At 35.3% G+C, this 26,018-nt stretch overlaps 1 protein-coding gene across 2 annotated transcripts in view; it reads right to left on the bottom strand.

The window, feature by feature from the left end:
• Positions 1-9,615: 9,615 nt before the first annotated feature.
• The window catches only part of UBE2D1 (ubiquitin conjugating enzyme E2 D1), a 30,797-nt gene continuing 14,394 nt past the window's right edge, over positions 9,616-26,018 (bottom strand). Inside the window, exons 2-7 of one of the 2 annotated variants that reach the window (XM_008518774.2) lie at positions 18,853-18,916; positions 18,728-18,759; positions 16,580-16,657; positions 15,412-15,517; positions 12,347-12,440; positions 9,616-11,636 (exon numbers count right to left, since the gene is read on the bottom strand). In XM_008518774.2, the coding sequence (XP_008516996.1) occupies positions 11,591-11,636; positions 12,347-12,440; positions 15,412-15,517; positions 16,580-16,657; positions 18,728-18,759; positions 18,853-18,916 (420 nt within the window). In that variant the 3' untranslated portion in view covers positions 9,616-11,590. The remainder of the gene's footprint in view (positions 11,637-12,346; positions 12,441-15,411; positions 15,518-16,579; positions 16,658-18,727; positions 18,760-18,852; positions 18,917-26,018) is intronic. The other variant, XM_070611464.1, reaches the window with a different exon arrangement.

Raw genomic sequence — 26,018 nt, 5'->3', positions numbered from 1 at the left:
ATGTTGGTGAAGATGCGGAAAAAAGGGAACTCTTGTCCATTGTTGATGAGAATGTAAGTTGGTGCAGCCACAAAGGAAAACAGCATGGAGGTTCCTCAAAAATTTAAAAATAGTGGGGGCTGGCCCCGTGGCCGAGTGGTTAAGTTCATGCGCTCCGCTGCAGGCGGCCCAGTGTTTTGTTGGTTCGAATCCTGGGCACAGACATGGCACTGCTCATCGAGCCATGCTGAGGTGGCGTCCCACATGCCACAACTAGAAGGACCCACAACTAAGAACATACAACTATGTACCGGAAGGCTTTGGGGAGAAAAAGGAAAAAATAAAATCATTAAAAAAAAGAAAAAAAAAGAAAAATAGAGCTACCATATAATCCAGCAGTCCTGCTTCTGAATGCACATCCAAAGGAAATGAAACAGGATATCAAAGAGAATCTGCACTCCCATATTCATTGCAGCGTTATTCATAACAGCAATGATATGGAAACAGCCCAAGTGTCTACTGAGGGAAGAATTAATAAGGAAGGTGTGGTTTGTATATATATATATATATATATATATACACACACATATATAATACATATAGAATATATATGCGTATATATAATACATATAATAAAGAAGGTGTGGTGTGTATACACACACACACACACACACACACACACAAGGAGATATTATTCAGCCTTGAGAAAGAAGGAAGGAAATCCTGCCATTTGCAACAAGATGGATGGACCTTGAGGGCATTATGCTAAATGAGATAAGTCCGACAGAGAAAGACAAATACTGTATGTCACTTCTATGTGGAATTTTAAAAAGTCAAACTCATAGAAACAGAGAATAGAATGGTGGTTTCCAGAGGGGATGTGTGTTGGGGGAGGGGTGCTGGGTGGGAAATGGGGAGACGTTGGTCAAAGGTTACAAACTTCCAGCTATAAGATGAATAAGTTCTGTGGATCCAATGTACAGCATGGTGATCACAGTTAACAATACTGTATAATGTATTCGAAGCTGCTAAGAAAATAGATCTTAAATGTTCTCACCACAAAAAAGAAATAGTAATCGTGTGAGGTAACAAAGTGTTAACTAACCCTACTGTGGTAATCATTTCACAATATGTAAGTATATAAATCAATGTGTTGCATGCCTGAGACTTACGTATGTTATATGTTACTTGTATCTCAATAAAGCTGAAGGAAAAAAAAGATGCACACTGAGTATTATGGCAGCACCAATGAGGACTACACACTTCCTCAACAGGTAAGGAAGGAAGAAGTAACATGGAATTAGAGATTCAAAGGATTGGAGAACAGGGCCGTTTAGGAAGGATGAACAGTTTGACCGAAGTCTGAGAACGAGAAGCACCATTCTGTACTGGAAGTGGGAGAGGTCGGGAGCCAAGATGGACTGCGGAAGTTTGGTGGGAGGCAGGGAGTGGAAGCTAAGTCTTGAGAAGCAAGCCAGGTCAGATCACGAGAGTCTTAACTACTTAGTTCCTTATTCTGCTGGTTGATGATTTAAACAAAAGGAACAAACCTGAGAACTCACAGGACCCCAATATATAAATTAGATGAAAATGAACTTCACTGTTTGAAGTAGAAGTGTAGGATTCTAAGGCTAACTCCTTAGCATTTCCCTTCTTTCTTTCCCAGGTCCCTCTGAAAAACCACTGCTGCGGCTGTGGGGAGCTATTTAAAAATGTTAAAGCTGATAACCCACAAAATCAGATTTGGGTTAGATGGAATTCTTTGACATTATGATGATGAATGAATTTGAGGGCAGTCCGAGGGTAGCGGAAAAGATAGGAGGTTGTAGTAGTGGTGCGTTCAAAAAGTGAAGAGGTAGGGATTTCTGTTTCCAGATAGATGGTCCTACTGAGACTCAGAACTGTATGAAATATAAAAATTATAATTGAAGAGGTATGAGATTGCTGTAGAAGCCATGAGATTCTCAGAGGTACGCTCAGTATTTGCAGTCATTCTCCTCGAGTACAGGCTGGAGGCTGAGAATTTGGGCTTAGCACAGGCAGTAGGCTACTGCTGGGGGCAGAGAAACTAGCAGAGCCTTTTGTGATTGCACAGTGCTGGAGTGCACAGTGGAGACGTAAGGGGCCTCAACATGCAATTAGTTGTCTCCTCAAGATATGTGCCAGAGTCTTAAGCTATGCTGGTCAGAAAGTTAAAGAACTCGACTTTTGAAAACATAGTGTCATTTCCTGCAGTCTCACAGTGTTGAGAAGACAAAGGCCTACCGAGGAAAGAGACCCCAATGAACCCACTAGGAGTTAGAAGACTGAAGTGGGGAACTGACCCTGATGATCTACAGTCCTCCTTTCCCTGGGGCACTTGTTGATTTGGTTGTGGCGAAAGCCTGAGAATTCTGGCTTGATCTCCGCCAGAGCGTGACTGTTCACAACAGAAAAACCAGTAGTTGGTGGTTGCACAGATCAAAAGTGACAAAACGGCAGATCTAAAAGGCTTCAAACAAGTGTTTAGTTCCCCTTCAAGATATTTGCCAAATTCTGCAGCTCCAAGAAGCAAGAAACTAAAACTGTGAATCAAAAATATTGAAAAGCAGAGTGGAATTTCCTGCAGTCTCTCTGTACTGAGCAAACAAAGATGGACTGAGAGGATTGTGCACTATGAACAAGGGTGAACCAGACACGGACTGAATGTGATAAAACTGCAAATAAGCCCCAACTAAGCGTAGATCCTGATTGCCTTACAGCGATAATCTTCACACATTATTCTGTCTAGCTGAGGGGAGGGCGAGCCCTCTCTAGTGGAAGATAATATCACCTAGAGTCTCTACAGTTTTTATACACAATCTCTGCCTTTCAGTAAAAGCACACCCACAGGTGATTCAGTTTATTGAAGTCAGCAGAGAAAGACTTTAAAATAACCATGATTAAGGACTTCAAAAAATAGAAAAACATGGAGAAAATAAACAACGTAGGAACTCAACAGAAAACTGAAAAATGTGAAAAAAAAATCGAATGGTAGTTCTAGAACTGAAAAATACATCTGAAATTAACTACAATATCTGAAATTGAGTGGAAGGGTTTAAGAGCAGATTGAACATAGAAGATGGGGTTAGTGAACTGGGAAAAAGGTCAATACAAAATTTCCAAACTGAAGCACAAAGGAAGAAAGAAAAAAAGGAAAACAGAGAAAATAGATTAGGAACTATGGGAGATACAGTCAAAAGTTCTAATATATTTTATATGGGAGTCCTAAAGGAGAGAAATAGAATGGAACAGATGCATATGTGATGAGACAATGGCTGAGATTTTCCAAAACTGATGAAAATGTAGCAACCTACAGATTCAAGAAGCTCTGTGAAGCCCAAGCAGAATAAAGACAAAGAAAACTACACCTTGAAACATCACAGTAAAACTGCTACAAATAAAAGGATAATCTTAAAAGCAGTCAGAGAAAATAGGCGTATTATTTTTAAAGCAGCAACAATAAAGCTAACGGCTGAATTCTATCCCTGGTGAAAATATTCTATAAAAATGATAGCAAAATAAAAACATTTCAGAAAAAAAGGCGTATTTTTCACCAGCAAATTTGTGCTAAAAGGAATACTAAAAGGCGTTCTTTAGTCAGAAGGCAAATGATCTCAGATGGAAGGATGAAATGCAAGAAGCAATGAACAGCACTGGAAAAAGTAAATATGGAGGTAGGTATACTGGCAATGACATATCAATAAGAATATTAATGTCTCGTGGAATTTAACATATATCTAGAATTAAAATATATGACAATAATAATGCAAAAGGTGGGAAAGGGGTAACGGAGTCCAAGTAGTGTAAGATTCTTACATTACCGGGAAAATGGTAAAAGTAATAATTTATATTACACTGCAATAAGACAAAGATGGATCTTTTAATTTAGGGTAATCATACACACATAAAAGAATGTCTTCACTAACAAATTATCACAGGGAAAAAAATAGGACTATTACAAAAATAGATTCATCCCAAAGAAGGCAAGAATAGAGGAAAAAAGTAAAACATGGTTTTAAAAAAACCCCGGAAACATAGTATGTAGAAACCCAACTACATCAGTAATTCTATTAAATGCAAAGGACTAAATACTCCAGTTAAAAGACTAGAATTGTCATATTGGACAAACCAAATCAAATAAAACCCAACTATATGATGAGTACAGGAGACACACATTTATAAAAAAGACACAGAAAGATCCAAAGTTAAAGAAAGAAAAAGACATACACTGCAAATACTAGCCAAAAAGAAAGCTATATTAACATTAAAGTAGACTTTAAGGCAAAAGCATTGATAGAGATAGAGAGCCATTTCTTAATGTGAAAGGGGTTGCTCTGGCAGTAAGACATCACGATTTTATGTGAGTGTATTGTGTGTGTGTATCCAATAATTTGACTTCATAATCTTTAAGAAAAATAAACTAATAGACAATTTCACAATCATAAAGGGTAAACTAACACATCACCCAAATGGCTGTGAGAACAAGCAAATAAATATTGTGAACACAATTAAGAAACTTGATCTAATTGGCACATATATAAACACTGCACCTAATCATAACAGATTCACACTCTTTTCAAATGCAATCAGAGCATTTATCAAAATTTAAAGCAAGCTTCGACAAATTTCAAAGAATTGAAATAATCCAGATTATATTTTCTGGCCATGGAGAAATTAAACTAGAAATCAGTAGCAAAAATATAACTAAAAACACCCAATTGCCTGGAAATTAGACATTACATTTCTATAACTCAAGGGTAAGTAGAAAAATCAAAACATGACTTAGAAAATATTTTTAACTGAATGATAATGAAAGCACACTATTTCAAAACTTGTAGGATGCAGCAAAAGTGGTAGGGGGAAATATATAGTCTTAAATGCATATATTAGAAAAGAAGACAGGATTAAATTATATTTTAATCTCAAGAAGCTAAAAAAAATCAAATGAAAATAATCAAAACTAAGGAAATAAAGGAAGTAATAAGTAGAAATCAATGAAATGACAAAGAAATGTATGAGAGAAAAATTTAAAAATCAAACATTGATTCTTTGAAAGATTAATAAAATTGATAATCCCCTAACAATAATCAAGAAAAAAGAAAATATAAAATTAAGAGATATGATTACATAAGATGATATCATGAACTTTATACCAACTAGACTGACAATTTAGATAGAATGCACAAACTCATTGAAAAACACAACTTAAAATTGAGAATAACAAACAGAAAACGTGTCTAGTCCTACACACATTAAACAGATAGAATCTGTTATTAAAATCTTCCCACAAAGAAAACTTTAGGCCCAGATGGCTTCAGAATATTCTTTAAAATATCTAAGGAAAAAATAGCATAAACCACACAAATCCTTCCAGAAGATAAAGAGGGAATACTGTCCAACTCTTTTCATAAGGCCAGCATAATGTGAAGTATCAAATTTAACAAAGATATTCAAGAAAGGAAATTATGGACCAACTTCTCTCATGATCATACATGCAAAAATTCTCAACAAAATATTATCAAATAGATTCCAATGATTTTTAAAGAGGATAATATATCTCAAGTGGGTTTTAGTCCAGAAATGTAAGGACAATTTCCCCACATGAACGTCAGTTAATGTAATTCATACTACATTAACAGGGAAAAGGGATAAAAATCACAACAATAATCTTGATAGATATAGCAAAAGCATTCAATAAAATTCAACATATAACTTAGTTGGTAAACATGCTAAATAAACTAGGAATAGAAGGGAACTTAGTAGTACAAAGCAAACACCGTATTTAATATTAAAATAATGAAAGCTTTCCCTCAGAAATTAAGAAAGGATGCTTGCTAACACTATTTTTATTCAACATGATCCTGGAGGTCATAGCTAACGCAACAAGGACAAAGAAATAAGAAGCATACAGATTGGAAATGAGGAAATTATCACTTTGCAGGTAACCTAAGTGCAAAAAACCTTAAAATTCTACAAACTTTTCAAAAGTGAATTTAACAAGGCTGCAGGATACAGGCGAATACTACAAATTGTTTTTCTATACAGTAAGAACATGCAAATAGAAAATCAGATAAAAAAGAACTTGCATAACAGGTTTAAAAAGTTAAATACTTAGGAATAAATCCAATGAATACTATGCAAGATCTCTACACAGAAAACTACAAAACGATTAAAGAATCAGAAATTAAAGACAACCTAAATAGATTGAGTGATATACATACTCAGGGAATGGAAGAAGATGTGGTGGCGAGCCCCACTTCTTTCTCATGGAAAGGTGGGGTTCTACGTTGCCTTCCCTTGAGTTTGAGAGGGCTTGTGACTGCTTTAACCAATAAACTACAGCAGAATTGACACCATATGATTTCAAAGGCTAGGTAATAAAAGGTCACAAAGCTTTCTCCTCCAGTGTTCTCTTGGAACACTTCCTCTCCAGATGCTCACTTTTGGAACTGAGCTGCCATGTTACAAGGACAAGCCACATAGAAAGGCTTTTAGTAAGTGCTCTAGGAGACAGTATTTGTACAGGTGCCCATATCTGAGTGAAGAAGCCTCCTAATGATTTCAGCTCCCAGCCATTTGAGTCACCCCCCCGCTGAGGCTCTAAGTGTCACGGAATAGACAAGCCATCTCTACTGTGCCCCATCCCAATTCCTGACCCAACAGGATCCATGAGCATAATAAAATGGCTGTTCTTTTACACCACTTAGTTTAGAGTCGTTTGTCATTCAGTGATGACCAGAACAAAGGTTAGCAACTTTACCAAAATTGCTCTATGGTTCAATACAATCCCAATTCATGTCTCAGCTGGAAAAATGGAAAAGGTGATCCTAAAATGCATTTGGAATCACAAGCGACGTGAATAGTCAAAACAATATTGTAAGAGAACAAAGTGGGAAGACCCACACTTCCCAATTTCAAAAATCACTACAAACCTACAGTAATCAATATAGTGTGGTACTGGCATAAGGCATATAGATCAGCAGAATAGAATTGAGAGTCCAGAAATAAACCTTTATGGTCAGTTGGTTTTCAACAAGGGTACCAAGACCATTCAAGGGGAAAGAACAGTCTTTGCAACAAATGGTGCAGGCCTGCTCTTTAGAAGGTCTTGCTTACCAGCTTGGCCCTCGGCTGGCATCTAGGAATTTGGCTTTTGAAACTTGCCCTGTGTGATAAGCTTGTGTCTGCTATGTTAGCCTGACTAGAATTTTTAAATATATGGTGTGATTTGTGATGAACATCTGCTTTTCTTCTGAGAGACTAGAATTTTGGTGGGCAAAGGGTGCCTACGTGATTTAGCCTCTAATTAAAACCCTAGACTTTGAGTTTCAAACAGGCTTCTCTGGGCAGAAACACTGGTGCCCAAGTCATTGCATTTCACTGTTGGAGAGTGCACTCTGCGTGACCCCTTCACGGAGAGCATAGGAAACCCGCACGTGGATTCCTCCAGATTCTGCCTGATCTGTCTTTTCCCCTTTCTCATCCAGCTGCATATCTTTGTTGTTTTGCTATAATAAATCTCAGCTGTATGAGCATATGCTGTCTTGTGAATTCTTCTATTAACATATTGAATGCGTGGGTGGTCGTGGCCCTGCTAAAATGAGTGTATCAGCAATGCTAACATAAGTGGTGTCACAACCTCGCCCCACAATAAGTATATTGAGTTTACAATTAAATATTTCATACACAATTCATAGTGATCTTTTGCACTAAAGAGATCTTAACACAATCAAGTAAATTATCTAGGGAAAGCATAGCTCAGAACTTATATATGTGCCAGTGTAACAAAAGCAACTTCCTCCTGAGGTAAAAAAGGCACATCCTTCTCTCTACAAGAGTAGAACCCGAGAGTGTTAAAATAAATTTTTAAAGAACTGTATATTTTACAAAAATGACCCCAAAAGCTAATACTTTTAGGTGAATATTAACCTCTTCCTATTAGTTCATTTATAATTTAAAACCACATTCTTATATATAATAGGATAATGGGAGCGGAGATTTAAATGTAATATAATACCAGTAAGTGAGATAACACTATCAGGTTGACACCAAGATACAACTGCATTACAAATTACTTCTACCACCAAAAACATCAGCTGCCCACAAATTTTCAGTTATCACCACTACTGAAAAAACTCCTGGTGAAAACATATCAATCACACAGTTTAAGAAGAGTTTGCAGACATCACTCAGTACAAAAAAACACCAAAAAACAAAAAAAGAGTAGAAGTGACTAGTTTTCTTTACATGGCAATTTTTACAAGTGACATTAGATGAATCCCCACCTGCTGCCTTATTTGTACAACTGTTAGAACAGTAAAAGGGAGGCACTATAAAAAATGAGAACTTTTACAAATAACCTGCATTATATTTTAGAGCTATTAAATTGCAATTAAACCTCTGGTTTAAGGAAAAACTTTTTGGAAGTCTTTGTTTACAGTTGATAGAGTGATAGAATGGAACTTTTTGTTATTATATTAATAATCACTCAAAAGATTTAAACAGACTGGAAAGATAAGCAGTACTCTGTTGTATCTTACCAGAGCAAATTCAACAATTTGAATACACTGAAGCTCTATTTATATGGCCATGGCTAAAGCATTAATCACATTTTCCATGCCTGGTCCTAATAAGAATGAGCAACAGAACTAATAACTCTACTGCAAAAGTCAAATTTTAAAACATCATTGCCTGGGCTAGACTTTGAGCCCAGTTCAAAATGACTACCAATAAATAGACATGATATAAATAGCTTCATGACCAAGAACCTCTTTTAATCCAAGAGGAAAATTAATTTCCCCAATCTTTCCATCTTAAAAATACAGAACTGTAAGAGAGCAGGATCCTGTGGAACATCAATGACTGAGTATGTACAAAGATAAACTGATCATTGTGATTAAATAAGAGAAATGAAAAACTATATGTGCTACTGTTTTTATTAGGTCAAAAAGTTACTTTTGAATATTAACTCTTAGAGTTGCCCTTATGCTCTGTGTTTGTTTCTCACCTAGTACTTTTTGATTCTTTGAAATTGATAAGTAGTTGATTCACAAAGTAAATTTTTAATTTTCCCTGACAGAGTTCACAGGTGGGGGGAATAACCTAAAGCAAAAATGAATAATTACACATGGTTTACTGAGGCAAGCGTAAAGCCTGCAGTTCAGGAATCATATGCTTTCAAGATAGTTGGGGGATGAGGGCAAGCTTGCCTTTAAAACCTGTACTACTAATTTATTGTAAGGGAAGTTACAAGTGTCCAGAATCCAATTTGAGCACGATTTCCAGCTACGTCTCAAAGCATCCAGGATTCCAAGAGGCAGGATCTAAATCTCCAAAAGACCCATTCACCTCACTCCAAGGAGGTCCTCACATTAAATGTTAATCTACAGAGGAAGACCCCTGGCTTCAGACTTACAGTTATAAAAGGTAACTGAGGTACCCTTTGTTAGAATTAAGCAAAAAAAAAAAAAAAAAATACCCCAAATGGTGATCTGACTGATTATTACGCCACTGTTGAACTCTTAAGATTTTTTAATTAATTACGAGAACTTGTGCTCACTCCTCAGGAGTCTGGTTGTACAATTCAGATGTAAGCAAAGGAAAACAAGAAGTAGGCAAGTTTCAAAAACTTTAATAAACAAAAAAAAAAGACACTTCCAAAAATAAATGCCACACAAATGAAAGTTTAAAAAAGTGAAAGATATTAATGAAACAAAACCCTTTAGTATCAAAATATACTAAATACTTAAATCTAACGATGTTGAGTGTTCAATTCTGGGCGAAAGCAGCTCATAATAATATAGCTAGTGAAGTAGTGTTTTCCATGATATGGCTGTTTCAAGACATCACTTAATATAGTTAGTTTTTAAAACTATATCTTCTTAAACATCCATTTCACAATTCATTTAATTATTTTACATTCATTAATAAAAACACGTTTTCTAACAATGGGTTATTTTGTGCTTTAATAATAATGAACCATGGTAAAATACTTAAGTGATTTAAATGCTTTGCTAATGACTACACCCATCACAGATTCTTGCACACTTATACAGCTACTGTGATAATCAGAAGAGCTACAACTCTTCTTAAAAATGACACTCACTCATTTGGTAAGCATGCTAATAATTAGAGATGTATTTTTTCCAACTTAAAACATTAAAACTTCCTAGCTTTCTTTAAAATCTGCAAAGTAACCTGGTATTTAAATCACTTTTAACTGGTAATTTATAAAAACAGAGGAAAGGATCACTTTAGAATTTTCTTAATAACTTCCATAGTAAAAAATGGATGTCTTCTTTTACACTGTGATGGCACTAAAATTCTATTTTAGAAATTCTAGATTTTAAAATGTTAAGAAATACAATGTGAGTTACATTTAGAGGGGCATTTTAATGAATTAACCTAATTATTCTTCAGATCTATAAAGACTTCTTCAGTGTGGGTGACAACTGCCTTATACTTATCTTGGTACTTTAGTAAATAATTTATTTTAGACACAATACAAACCCCAACTTACTCTAAATTATTTTCTATAACAAGGGACCAATGTTTATCATCCTTTAGATTGACAATTTAGTAAACAGACACAAACCTAAAGCAATAAAATCTGTAAAATTAATGGTGATTAATGTCAAATATAACAGATCTCATTCTCACAATTTGGAATTAATTTTCATGCAAACTTTTACATCGAGTTTTCATCCTTACTTATAGGTAAAGTAAATTTTTATCTTTTTAAGTAATCAAGACAAATAGTAGAAAAAGCATTTTATTTATATGGAAAAAGCTACATTAAGATCTGTAAAAGGTGTCAATATAATATTGCCTATACAGAAAAAAATTCAAATGTGAATAGCAACAAATAAAAGTTACACATCTTCCTACTTAGCAGTGCAATTAATTCACATTGCAATAAAGTTAAGTCAAGTATAACAAAATCAAAACAAGTGTTTCTTCATAATCAGTATACTGAGAATTACAGTGTAAAGATCATTTCAGGTTTAAGAAATCGGCAATCGATCTACAGAACACCCTAAGACAAGGCAGACAGACAGTTAATTCATTTAATTATCAGGTGTTGGGGGTTTTTTCAATACTGTTCACAGGAAAAAGTAATGAGTTGACATACATGTAAATAGAATATATTTAGTCTATACAGTAAAAAAATACAAATTATAAAGTGAGCTAACAAAGAATGAAATCTGAATACAGATTTATAAAACTGACAACATCTTAGACAACACATACAGTATTTCTCATGTAAAAACATCTAGTTTCAGCAAAAAATAATTTGGTTGCTTTTCAGATGCACTGTAGATCTTGTAAGCTGAAGATGCAGATGTCCAAGTATCTTAAAAACCATAATAAATGTCTTTCTCAATGCATACAAAATGATAAATGCTCTCATCACAGTCTTAAGGATATTTTTGGAAGTTTGTTTTGTCTTGCTTCAGAAATACATTTAAAATGGGTAAAAATCAAAGGATTTCATGGTACAATGAAACAGTAAACAGTGCTCAATTTACTGCTAATGTTGAAAAAAACCTAGATTTTACAGTACTCTGGTATATACGAAAACTTTTTGATTCTACATTGCATATTTCTGAGTCCATTCTCTTGCGTGTCTGTTGTATCTGTAGGCATACAAAAGGGAGATAGTAAAAACATACAAATTGAATCTTTCAGAAGATCTATCTATATAAAATGCTATAACTTCTTATGCTTAACTGCAATAATCATACATATACCAATTATTGGGTAAATGTGACTGAGGGTCATGCATAAATAAAACAGAAAACCTAAGTGATTTTTTAACTGATGGATTTCTCTATAACCTATATGAAAACCTAAATTATAAACAACAAAATGAAGAAAGCAATTTCTAATAGAAATCTCTAAAAGCCAACCCTGAATGGGCATTATCCACAAATTGCAAATGAATCGATGGTGCAAGCAAGATGAAGCAGCTTTAAAATTAGGTCAGTTTAGGGGGGGTGGGGGGGCAGTTTAGGGCTAACCACTTCCTGGGAGAAGATTCAATACTTTACAATTATCAAATTAACTATCTTTACTACTTAGAATTATATATAGTTCTTTCCTATCAAAAAACACGACATACTGTCCAAATGCAGAAGACGTACTATTGGATAGTAAAGGATTAAACAGTATACGGGAAGGACCAAGATTTTTTGCAAAAAGACTAATAAGAGTTTAGGTAGAAAGGTTTACTCCACTGGAAACATAAACTTAATATAATTGTACTTAAATATATTGATAATACTTCTGTTTTGGCAGACTACATAGAAATGCACTCAAACAGAAACTAATATAAGTAAAAACTTACTTTTCTTTGTCTGATTTATAGATTTGTGCAATATCTGGTACTAAGGGGTCATCTGGATTAGGATCACAAAGTAGAGAACATATGGACAATAAAACTAGATTTAAAAGAGAACATCATATTAGATAATGGTCTTTCTACTTTATACAATTACATATGTGAAAATGATTTTACTGAAAACAAGGAACTTATAAGGAAAACAAAATAAAAGGAACACATTAAATTACCTTTGAGACTAACTTTGGTTGATAGCGAATATTTTTAATTTTTAAAATCATGAAATTACCATACAATATATATAATACAAAATTAATATACCTTTTGAAGTTTTAAATTCTATTTGAATTTCTATGTATTTAAAAAATGTGAACTTCCAAAGCAGCTATTAACAACCTTTAAACTCAAGAGTTTTCTAGAAAAATATCTTTAGGTAAAACATACACACCCCAAATGGTACATAACCAAAAATGTTTAGAATAGCGTCCTAACTTTAGATGTCTCTTAGACATAATTTTCTACTTTAATGAGAAAACTGTCCATTTTGTATTCTATTTTAATGCAGAAAATCTATGCTTGAATCAATTCAAGGTAAGGCAATCAAATTACAGTTAACAGTCCCAACCATTTTGGACATCATGTTTACGCACTTTTTCACTTTGGCTTAGTGCTACAGATTGTCTACAAAGAAGGAAGATTTCTGAGATTTTTCCAATGAATCTTTTTTTTTAATTTTTTTTAAAGATTTTATTTTTTCCTTTTTCTCCCCAAAGCCCCCCAGTACATAGTTGTATATTCTTCGCTGTGGGTCCTTCTAGCTGTAGCATGTGGGACGCTGCCTCAGTGTGGTTCGATGAGCAGTGCCATGTCCGCACCCAGGATCCGAACCAACGAAACACTGGGCCGCCTGCAGCGGAGTGCACAGACTTAACCACTCGGCCACGGGGCCAGCCCCTCCAATGAATCTTTTATTCCAAGTACATTATTTGTATCTTACGCATTTTAAGATAAAATAATGTGAACAGTTAGCATTACATAACCTGTATATTTTAAAATATAAGTGAAAACGTAGTTGTTTCTTGCCAAATTTCATCAAAATACTAATGCAAACAGTTATGCTTAAAAAAAAAAATCTAAGTATCTGAAAGAGGAGGGAACAAGGACTCTGGTTCCTTATGTCTGCTTCAAATGCATGCCACCACTTCTACAGGGGTACGTGGAGTCTTTGAAATTACATTTCACCTCCACCCTCCTCTACTATGTTCCTTTCTCTTTTCCTACTCTTACAAATCCAAAGATGAACTTATAAAGCAGAGTTTATTCTTAAATGACATGGGAAGGGGGTGCTAAGAGCTAATGAAGAAACTAACATTTTCTTCATCTTCCATCTGCCCAAAGAAATTTCAAGCCTTGTATATTAAACCAACAGGGTAGACTATCTGAGCTAATCTCTCCAGGAGGTTTCCAGACTAAACTTACGATAAAAATCAAAATAAGACATTTAAAGTACAGAAAAGTGAAAAATGTACAAACAAATGAGCAAAGTATAAGCTATCTATAAAATAAGTGAGAATGAAGTTCCTCATCTCCCCACTCCTGCTGCCAAGAGCCATGGGCCCGGATCTCACTATTACGCACAAAAATCAAACATTTTAAGACTGGAAAAAGGTAATAATAGTTAACATTCGAGTGCTTACTATGTGCCAGGTGCACAGTGATCCTATATGGTAATACTGTTATAATCCTCATTTTACATATGGGGAAACTGAGGCTGTTTGAAACTGCTCTTAAAGGACAGTTTCCAGAAGCCAATGATACTAATTATTCTTTATAAACAGTTACCAATGTCAGAAGATGAGTGCTCAACATCTGGCAGTCTGCCGTTGCTTTTATAGCATATGTAAGTGCTTAACTGCTTATGCCAAATGAATTTCATTTTGTGATACCATTCCAGGAAAGAGTGTATTAATTTGTATAACCCTTTGACACAGCATATTTGCTGCATCTAGGGCATAACAGGTATAATATGTGAAAGATTTTTAAAAAGACACTAGAATCTCCATGAACGTTTTATACAAACATTTTAGATCAGAAAAACTGCCATTCATAACTAACTAACTGAACTGAGGGGCTATTACTTATCTAACACTTGAAATAATTATGGCTGTGGACCCTGCTTCCTACAAATCTTATCACTTTAGAAACAAGTTATATATTCAGGTAACATTTATTTAATTTTCTTTTAAATGACCATGGATTCCTCCCCTGAATCCTTAAAGAGAAACAATTTTCTTAAATTTTATAAAACGAGAAAACTACCAAGTTACTTCAGGGGCAGATGCTTCTAACTCAAAAGAGCATTTTCCAACTGTCAAGTTCTCTTCTGTCAGAGAAGCAGGACATGAGTTAAGAGGGCTGGCAGAGCAAAAAGTACTGGCTAATGAAACAAAAATGGCTTCAGGTGGCCTATGTACACATCTGATAATTTAGAAAGAACAATGCTGTACACCTGTGAAAGTTGAGAATCCACATGGATTATGTATCAATCATTACAACGATGCTATTATCACTCAAAGTTTAGACTAACATGCTATATGTACTGCATTATTCTAAAGTGTGAAACATGCCTTTCACTTGAAGTCATTTACTTTATCAGCCTAATCTGGTATTTCTTCTTAGCTGAACTAAGAGAGACGTAAAACTTTACTCATTATGTCAGTAATTCCATACAATGAATAGGACAACTGGTCCTAAAATCTTATTTTTAGTTCTTTCTCTCTCTTTAAAGACAAAGACAAAATCAAAGGGGTAAAACATCAACAGGCTTATCCCCAAATTTCTAGCTCTAACATTTAAAATTCCTCTCATTTCATCATTTAGATTTGCCCATCAACCCCACAAGCTAACTGCTAAAAGCGAAAAAATAATGTAAGAGCTATGAAAGCAAAGCAAAATCAAAGCAGAAGAAAACACAGTAGACTGGTTTTTTAAAACTTTGGTCCCTAGATATTTCTGTTGTATTTTTCCTATCTCACTGCTACCAACTGTTATAAATCCGATAAATGAGTTACCTTTTGATACAGTCAGAGCTGGCGACCACTGTGACCTCAGGATATCAAGACAAATACTTCCATTACTGTTTATGTTTGGATGGTAAATTTTTGTTGTGAAAGCAATCTAAACACAAAACAAAAATAAGACAGTCCATGAACTATGAACAAAACAGAACAGACTTGCTTTAGGGTAAAATGCACTCAATTTCATGTGACCTTAGAAATATATTCAACAGAAATTGAATGAACTTCCACTTTGTGCACATGTAGTTTTAGCTACTGGGAATGTGAAAGCAAATAAAGTCTGTTTCCTGCTTTCCCCCCTAAGGAACTGAGTAGTATTTTGGAGAGTGTAATAAATTTAATAGCTGGTATGACTGGTTGAGTAGCACCTGAAGTAATTAACCACGGCTTTCATCATCCCTCAACGTAATCCTTTTCTTAATTTGATTATCAGTGATACCTGGAAGTGACACTTGGATCTAAAAATGGGATGCTGAGCCTGTTCCAGAGGAAAGTTGAGGGGCCTCAGCTTGTCATTTGTCCTCAGAAATCCACCAAGAATCCTAATCTTGCACAAGACTTGTTGTTGTATTGTTTCATATATACAATCAGATGCTTTTCAAAATCTGAAATAATTATTTCTTGAGTGACAGAATTTGTTAACGATTTTCTCCCTCCTTGATATTCGCATCATTTGTTGGTCTCCTCTTTAGAGCTAATCTAAATTTAATTTAATAAGAACATGCTTGTATCGTTCCTACCACACTAAATGAAGGGACTGTGTCATATTTACGCTTGTATTCCCCAGTGTAACAGAACACAGCAGGTGCTCAATAAACGTTTGCTGAATACTTAAAAATTGAGAAACAAGGGTCAACTTTGGAAAGATAATCCCCTGAACTGAAAAGTCTGATCCCTGACCATACAAAACCTTCTAAACTACACATATCTAATGAGGAGGGAAAGAAAGGTAAGGAAACTAATTTATAGCATAACAGATACTGTCTTTTGTTTTACAAACATAAAAATATTTGAGAAAGAAAGCATATTACAAATTCAGTGGTTTTACGGAACAGTCTGAACACACTAACATACCCACGGTCTTTGACATCACGAAAATATCTCTGGATAGAGACTAAAATCCCTGACAAAGGAATCACATCAATCATAAAAACAAAAATACCTTTGGTGGTTTAAAAGGATAGTCTGTTGGGAAATGCACGGTGAGAAAGAAGACTCCACCTTGATACGCGCTATCAGGCTGAAATTACAAAACATTTGCATCAGTGTTTGATTACTGTATTTACCTAGTAACCTACAATGATTTCTCCCTAAATATATCAGTTTGAAAAAAGTGTCATCATTTTGTCATAAGCCCAAACCATTTACCTTGAAAACAGGTTTCCCTTCGCAGGTATGAAGGAGGACTTTCCAATAATCATGTCAACATCACAAAATTTAAAATAACACAAAAATAGGACATACACAGTGGTGTGACTTGCCCAAACAAATCTGTTTAGGAGTATAGATTTTTAAAGACCAGTACACACACAAGACTGTTGTGAGAAAAAAACAATTTTCTACAGCAGTAATTAGTACAGAAAAAAGGGTTGGGGCTAGTATTTACCTTCTTATCTATAAAACTTAAGTTCTGGTGGCCCTTTAAGAGTCAAGACTGAGGTGAATGGAAAAGACCAAGCTATGAAACAGAAAGGCTAAGTGACACTGTCACACAATTTAGACCTCAATTCTTCACTTAGTAATGGTTTAGAAAATAATGTGGAAAATGCAAAAAGGCCCAAAACAAAACTAGATAAATTCAATATTCATAGAATTATCAAATTAGGATTCAACTTGACAAGAGGAATTTAAATTTGGCCATGTTTCTTTACGGTAATTAGAAAATATCTGTTACAAGCAAGGAAAAAAAAAACTATAAAAAAAGAGAAAAAAGTAGCAAAAATACCCAAAATTCTACTTTAATTCCTTTATAATTAAATTTATCATGTTATATTAACATTTTGGTAATAACAACAAGACTGTCAAGTAATTACTTCCTCAAGTTTCTGCATACACATTAGAGGACTGTGCTGTATAATTATTCTTACTATATATACTGTTTAAGTCTAGTTCATCAAAAATTATAAGGAATGTAGAAAATGTAAGTAAATTACAATCAACAGATATGGTCTGCTTAGATATTCAAGTGATATTATAAGTGGCATGTTTACATTACTAAAATAAAAGGGGTATGAGTAACATAATTGTAATCATTTGCTACATGTGATTCACAGAAGAAATATTTCTGAAGAGCTATAATTCAAATGGTAAGGATGAGCCTTTAAATGATAGTATTTTGAACGTTTTTAGTAAGCAATGAAAAACAAATAATTAGATTCTTATTGAAAACTGTTATTCAAATAAATATGTTGAATTTTACCCTTTAAAAAACTAACATAACAATTTAGTAATTTGAGACACTTGCCCAGGACCCCTGGTCTGAAAATTCAACAATTGTTGTTGCTGCTATTTTTTTTCAGTTAAACACAAGGCAATATGATTAAAAACTCTATGGCTTACTAGATAAAGCTCTTTCAGGGGAGGAAGGAGAGAATGATGTTCAGTATATTCTCTCACTCGGAAAGTAGATTTAGCTCAGTGCTCACTTATGCAATTAGGTTTTTGCTCATAGAAAGAAAAGCCTGTTTCAAGTCATAAGTGCTTCTCAGGTGCAGAAAGAAATAATCTTAACAAAGGTAATAATAAGTGTTAAGAGAAGCCAGATATAAAACAGCAGGTAATTTTGAGTTCAGGACAATGCAACAAAACTAAACGCAGCAAATTCATGAGGTGGCAAAGACAGACCCACTGCAGTATTTTATCAGTTCTCTCTCTCACACACAGGAACAGCAATGAAACTTACTGCAAATTGGTGCTCGTTACTTGTAGAAATTCCATTATTGGGTTAATTAGACTTATTTCTAACCTACTGAAACTGTTGCTGTGAGAATCACTATGCTTAGCTCTGAACAACTGACTTTTTGTGTTTAAAAAAAAATTAAACACACAGCCTGGCTGCAAATTGTGGGTGATCCACTACTGTGTGTAATGATCAAGGATCTGGCAAAGGAAAACATCACGGTGATCCTAGCAAGTATTTGCCACTAGTGCTCTAGAAAATCATCATAAATCCTTTAATCATATTTTGCTTCCTGAGTGATTCAGAGTATAAGAAAATTCAACCTTAGCTACAAACATCTGATCAAAGGTGAAATGGCAAAAATGAAGCATGGCTGAGGGGATTAATTGCATATATACGAATCATACTTACAGGCCCCATAATAGTTGCTTGCCAGTGGAACACTGAAACAAACAAAGGAGTTTTGGAGTCATTAACAAATGTTCAAACCTCTATCATTAATGGCAGCAAAATCCTAGCAACAGAGCAAAGCTTACAGTCATCTCCCACAGGTCCAGCTGAACAGTGAGCAGGCGGGTCACGCTGCAGGTCACTTAACTCCTGAAGCAAAGCAAAAGTACTTCAGGTTAACTCTTTATGATAATCCATGAAGACATAAACTAGTAACTTCACCTTAAAATCACTTTAGACAGTTCTATTCAAAATATGAAGACATAGAATGCACTCATCACTGATTGGTAGAAGAATACGGAATTAAGTCACGGAGAGCGGGATATTTAAGGAACAACCTGAAGGTTAAATGGAAAGAAAGGAGAGCAGTCAGGCCATATTTTGAAGCCCAGCACACTGATTCATACACTGTTTTCTGCTCTCAAGGAAGCAAAGGAAGGATCATGGCAATGACACAGCTTTAGAGCTGGCTAGTCCTGCCATGGCAGCCCAACTCTACCATATCTAGCTCTAGGACCTTGGGGAAATTACTTAGCTTCCTTACTCTCACCTGGGAAGGAAGCTCAAATATGAAAGGTATATAAACTCAATATAAAGGACTACATATTAGGACTGAAGGACCGAATTTAGTTTGGAAGATCAGGGATTGTCTTTGAGGAAGAGACATTTAAGCTGAAATCTAAAGGATGAGTGGAAGGCAGTTTGGGAAAAATGAGTGACACTGTAAGGCAGAGTGGCATAAGATGAGGTTGGCATGAGTAGGCGGAGTCCAGGCAGAAAAATGAAAACAATATACACCATATTAAGGATTTGGAGTTTTATAGCAAGTGCATTGGGAGAAGTTTTAAGAAGTGGCATGATCTGATTTAAAAGATGGCTCTGGTCTATGTATTGAATGGATTAGAGATGAGAAAGAGGAGAAGCTACAAGATTAGTTACTACAGTCAAGTAAAACAGGGGCTTGGACTGGAGAAATGGCAATGAGATAAAAGTGGATGGATCTGAGATACTTTGAAGGGCCAACTTATCACAGGATTTTTTTTTTCTTTTGAGGAAGATTAGTCCTGAGCTAACTGCTGCTAATCCTCCTCTTTTTGCTGAGGAAGACTGGCCCTGAGCTAACATCTGTGCCCATCTTCCTCTACTGTATATCTGGGACGTCTACCACAGCATGGCTTGCCAAGCGGTGCCATGCCCACATTCGGGATCCCAATTGGCGAACCCTGTGCCACCGAAGTGGAACGTGCACAATTAACCACTGCGCCACTGGGCCGGCCCCTATCACAGGATTAGATGAGGAATTATACGCACAGAGTAAGGAGAAAGGTCACAGATAAGTATGGCGCAGATTAGTGGCAGCTAACAGTTACTCAATGTTTTATGGTCCTAATAATCCTCAGAGGTAGGTGTTTTTATGCTCCCTATTACAGACAAAGAATAAAGGTGACAGGCTTCACTGTGTGCTTACATAACTAGTATCGGGTGGAACTGGGATTCAAACCTTGGCAGTCGAACTCCTAGCTTTTTAGCTCCACAGCTAAATGTATAAATGTGGATGCCATTTACTGAAATGGCGGAACACTAGAAGACAAATTGATTGGGAAAGTATACATATTGAATCTGTGATCTCTGTGATATCAAAGAAAAATTTAGTTCAACAAACAGGTTTAGAACTTAAAAGAGGACTAGAAATCGGAAAATCAGTGTATATACCTGGTACTTAAAAGCGTGGGAACGATGTAAACATTTTCATGGGAACAAACGTAAACAAATAATGCATTTCATCGAATCTAAGATGCCATCAATGGTAAAATTAAGGAGAAATGCTGCCAATTAATTTTAAGACACCATCAATTATAAGATGAATCCAGATTTTAGAAATGTTAAAATGACAAAGATGTGCACCTTAGCGTCATTGCAGTACGGTAATTATAGCAATGAGTTCAGCGTTCTAAAAGAGACAAACAAGGAAGAGGACACGCCAGGGAAAGGCCTCCCTAAGAAAATGATATATGAGCTTAGTAACTGAGCCAAGTGCAAACTCAGGTCTCCTCTTCCAAGCCTTCCAGTCTTTTCCAGTACACCTTGGTGCTTTCATTTTTGTTTTCGCTGCTGTTTTTTTCACAGCTAGTGCTGTGCTTCTCTTCCTGACGAGAATTAAGAGAGTTAGCAGCTTCTTTGCTCCTGGGATAGTTAAGCAATTAGGAGGGAGATTTCAGTCTTAGACTTAGTGACAGCGGTTAAAAAGCAAAGCTTCGAAGTTCAAGTCCACGTGCCACCCTCATTTGCCACATGATCTTAGGCAAATCATTTTTTTTCCTCTCCAAACCTTACTTTTCTTTTTTTTTTGTAAAGCACTTTAAAGATTTTTTTAATTTTTATTTTTCCTTCTTCTTCCCAAAGCCCCCCAGTGCATAGTTGTATATATTCTAGTTGTGGGTCCTTCTCGTTGTGGCAGTGGGATGCGCCTCAACATGCCCTGATGAGCGGTGCCATGTCTGCGCCCAGGATCCAAACCGGTGAAACCCTGGGCCACCGAAGTGGAGCGCACAAACTTAACCACTTGGCCACGGGGCTGGCCTCCTTAGTTTTCTTTAGGTATTACCACTTTCATCCATAGCTTCTATGATGAACAAGTGAAATGATACATGTGAAGTGTACAGCAGTCTCCGGCACACTGTAAGCATTCACACCAGTGTTAAGATAATATGGAATTCATAACAAACATCCAATTCTCTAGCAGTAGAATACAATTATTTAAACAGTTTGAGAGACTGGGGGAAGAGCAGTTCCCAAGTCACAGCCTCATTTTAGGACTGTGCTTTATTTAACAGTTTTCTAATTTGGGCTTTTAAGAGACTGCTTCTGAAAAAATTCAACATGTTGAGTTTTCTAAACATTAGTGTAAATGGGACTTCTTTGCCCTTATTATAGCTAGAAAACTAGTTAATTAGAAAATGACAGTCTCTGTGGTTAAACAAAATGTTAATGATTTTTACATGTATATATTTTACACAGAGATAATGTGTATGTGAATAAATCACACATATACATAAACACATACAAATTTATTTTGTTTAAAAACCCGAAGCCATATTTTACTTGGAATAGCCTTGGATCATCTTCAAATTTCAAATGTGAGACTCTTCTTCAAATCCTTTTAAAATATTATAGAAAAATAGAGGTTATCTTGTTTTCATATTTTTGTGCCCTGATTCTACCTCCTCTGTTAGGAGAAGTTAGAGCTAAGGAGCAGAGAGAGTAAATCTAACAAGTGAACTCCCGCAAAGGCCAGGTTCTTAAGTTGTCTATTTAAAGCTCACTTATTATAGGAAAGAGGCAGCTGACGGTGCAAACATTCTTAACAGTCACGTTGATCATTACTTACTACTAATAATGACACTAATGTTTTGGTGAAGAGACTTACACATCCTAGACTTTTTAGGAGGGTCTAAATTTCTAATATTCTATCCCTTTGTCAAGCCATGTGTCTGGCAATATGTTCTGTTACTTTGTTTGGAAATATGTAAACAAAATTATGGTGCATATGTACAGACAGAATGGCCAACAGAAAACAAAAGGTACAGCTTCCCTCACCCACAAAAATACAGATCTTAAATTTGAAAAAAGAAAAATGAACAATTCTGAGATGTGCTAAGGAGGTGAAAATACAAAACAAACGAAGACTACAACCAAAGGAACCAAAACTCCTTTTTGCTCTTAGTCTATTCAGCAGCCCGTGTACTTTTAGATACAAGAAATTAAGGGCCACTTATACTTATTAAATTATCCCTTTTGATTTAGTTTACTCCAAGTTTTTTGGAAATCGCTTTATTATCTGATTTATGCTTTCTCTGCTATAACTGGCATTCTTATTTATCTACTCTTAGCATCACAGCCACATATGAAGCATTAAAAATAATTTCGTGATTCTTATGTCATTCGAAAAGGAAATGCTAGGATTACCAATCTCTTCCTTTGCTCCTCTCTCTACTCTCTCTGTAAGAATTAACACTGAATTATACAAATTGCTCAAGTGCATAGAATCCTCTAAGAGCCAAGGCTTAACTCCACATTTCTCACTGCAAATGGAAGGCCCTCTGAAGTACTACAGTTCATGACCCTCTCACTTCTTGAACGCTTCTTCCTACTCCACCACTACCCTGAAATCCGGCTGCACCCTATAGGTAGCCTCCAAAAGTGTTTCATAAGCCCCTCAGGCCTCTTGCCTAGACCTCTTCACAGCCATGCTTTTATCCTATGCTGATTAAAAGTAAAAGGTCTCAAAGACAAAGCATTTAAACCCATTTTTAATTAAGTATTATATCTCTGTGTGTGTGTGTGTTACAAAAGCAAAACAGTGCTTTGTAGGGAAAACACAGAACAATGTATAGTCAAATACCCAACAGACCAATACCCAAACCAAAACGTCAACCTATTAGAATACTTCCATTCACAGCTTTGGTGGGAAATAAGCATGTCGCTCGCTGTGGGAGGGACTGTAAGCTGAGATACAACCCTCTGAACCTTTTGGAAGGCAATTTGGTAATAACTGTGAAAGTGGAAAATGCATAGTCTCTGACCCAGTAATTTCACTTCATAGTAATAATTGTCCGAATATGTCCAGGATGCTCAGTGAAGTATTCTGTATAATTATAAAAAATTTAGAACCTAAAGGTCCATCAATAACGGAATGTGGTTTCATGACACAGCCATATTATGAAATATTGTGCATCCATTAAAAAGAATGAGAGATCCATATAAACACAATACTAAAGGATGTTGTGTGACTATAATATAGTTTTCAAGTGAAAAATAGAAGTTGCAGAAGAATATGCCTATTAGATTCTATAGTATATACACATACTATATACATGCATAGAAAATAAATAAAAGAATACACAAAGTATTAGCAGTAGTCACCTCTGGGAGTGGGTTGTCACTTTTTATTTTTAGCTTTTACATTGTTTCAGTTTTTCACAGTACTTCTGTAACTTTTAAAGAGGAAATAATGATTTTTATTCAGGTTTTTATGTGTTTTAAAATAAATGAAATGACTTTTTTTCTACTACATATATTATAAGCATCTTTTCTTTTCACTAAAAAATTTTCATAAGACAAGGAAAGACTGAGGAATTGTCACGGATTAGAGGATAAATATTCTGAGGAGACACAACTACTAAACTCAGTGTGGGATCCCAGATTGGATGACTGAACAGGAAAAAGACAGTGGAAAAACTGGTGAAATCTGAATCAGGTCTGTTAAGTTTATGGTATTGTACCAATGTTACTTTCCTCAGTTTGATAACTGTACTATGGTTATGTAAGCTGTAACTATTAGGGGAAATTAGGTGAAGGTTATATGTGAACTTTCTGTATTACTTTTGCAACTTTTCTGCAAAACTAAAATTATTTCAAAATAAAAAAGTAATATAAACCTTTTTATTTTATTTATTCCAAAACTTAATTCACTATTTTCTTTCCCAAGCTTACTTCTTTTCTGTGTTCCCTTTATCTGTTAATGTAATATTAGTCTCCCAGTCACCAGGCTCAAACTCTCAGCAGTGTTTTGACGTTTCTGTTTTTGTCTCGTCCTTCATATATCGTCAGATGAAGAGTACAATATATTCTACCTCAATGCCCATTACATTGCTTACCACAGCTACCTCAACAATCAATTACAGTTCAACTATAATTGCTTCCCAATACTCTATGCATTACTTGCATAATCATCTTCTAACATAGCTATGTTTACTTCATTCTTCTCCTCAGAAAATTTCAGTGGCTCCCCATCGCTTATTAAATACCAAACTCAACCAATGAAGGTCTTTTCACTATCTACTTTCAATTGAGTTTCCCTTTATAACCTTGCCTAGTAATTCTCCAAAGAATACCCTTGGGTTTTCTAAAACACTTTCAGGTCTGTGAGGTCAAAATTAACTTCATAATAAAACTCAGATGTTATTTGCCTTTTTCACTCTCAATATCTCATGAGTATACAGTACAGTTTTCCAGTTTAATGACATGTGATAGTCTAACAGACTGAACACATAGGCAGATGTGAGAATTCAACTGTCATCTATAAGCCTGACTATCATGAGATCTGAACATGTACAAACAAAGCCACTCGAACTTTTTGTTTTGGAAAATATAGTTATTTTTAATAAAAATGTTATTTATGTGGGGAATGCAAACTGGTGCAGCCACTGTGGAAAACAGTATGGAGATTTCTCATAAAATTAAAAACAGAAATACCGTATGACCCAGCCATCCCACTACTGGGTATCTATCCAAAGAACTTGAAATCGGCAATTCAAAGAGACCCGTGCAGTCCTATGTTCATTGCAGCATTATTCACAATAGCCAAGACATGGAAGCAACCTAAGTGCCCAGCAACTGATGATTGGAGAAAGAAGATATGGTATAAATATACAATGGAATACTACTTAGCCATAAAAAAGGATTAAAGCGCCCCATTCACAATAACATGGATGGACCTTGAGGGTATTATGTTAAGTGAAATAAGCCAGATAGAGAAAGACAATCTCTGTATGACTCTACTCATATGTGGAAGATAAACACATGGACAAAGAGAACAGATTAGTGGTTACCAGGGGAAGGGGGGGTGGTGCAGGGTGAGCACAAAGGGTGAAGTGGTGCACCTACAATATGACTGACACTAATAACATACAATTGAAATTTCACAAGGCTGTAAACTATCATAATCTCAATAAAAAATAAAATAGAAAAAAACAGCATATACACACATGAAACCAATAAAATGTTATGTCAAAAAAATGTTATTTATGTGAATATGCAATGGGATTATTGTTATTTCAAAATTATTAAATTTGAATTACTTACTAAATTTTTAATTTCCCGTTTTAGTTTCTCAAATGGTAAATATTAATAGATAAAACCCACATAAACAAAAGTTCTTTGGGGCCCTCAATATTTTAAAAAAAGCAATCCTGAGACCAACAAATTTGAGAATCATGGGTCTAGCCTCACTACTCTGATATTCCCTGTATATGGATAAATTTTCTGGCCTTCCTAATTTTCCTTCTCCTAAAATAACCTTCCTTTTATCTCCCCATGCTCAAATTTTACCCATTCTTCTTAACAGTGGCTGTCTTTTTAATGGCCACTTTAAAAAAACATGAGTTTTGGAGTCAGACCTGGATCAAATCTGGCCTTGCTACTGACCCTTACCAGCTGTGTGACCCTGGGCAACTTACTTAACCTCTTTGAG

This window comes from Equus przewalskii, chromosome 1 (assembly GCF_037783145.1).
Source record: "Equus przewalskii isolate Varuska chromosome 1, EquPr2, whole genome shotgun sequence".
Taxonomy (NCBI): domain Eukaryota; kingdom Metazoa; phylum Chordata; class Mammalia; order Perissodactyla; family Equidae; genus Equus; species Equus przewalskii.
Note: the sequence above shows the minus strand (reverse complement) of the source record. Positions and strands in the feature narration are given on the sequence as shown.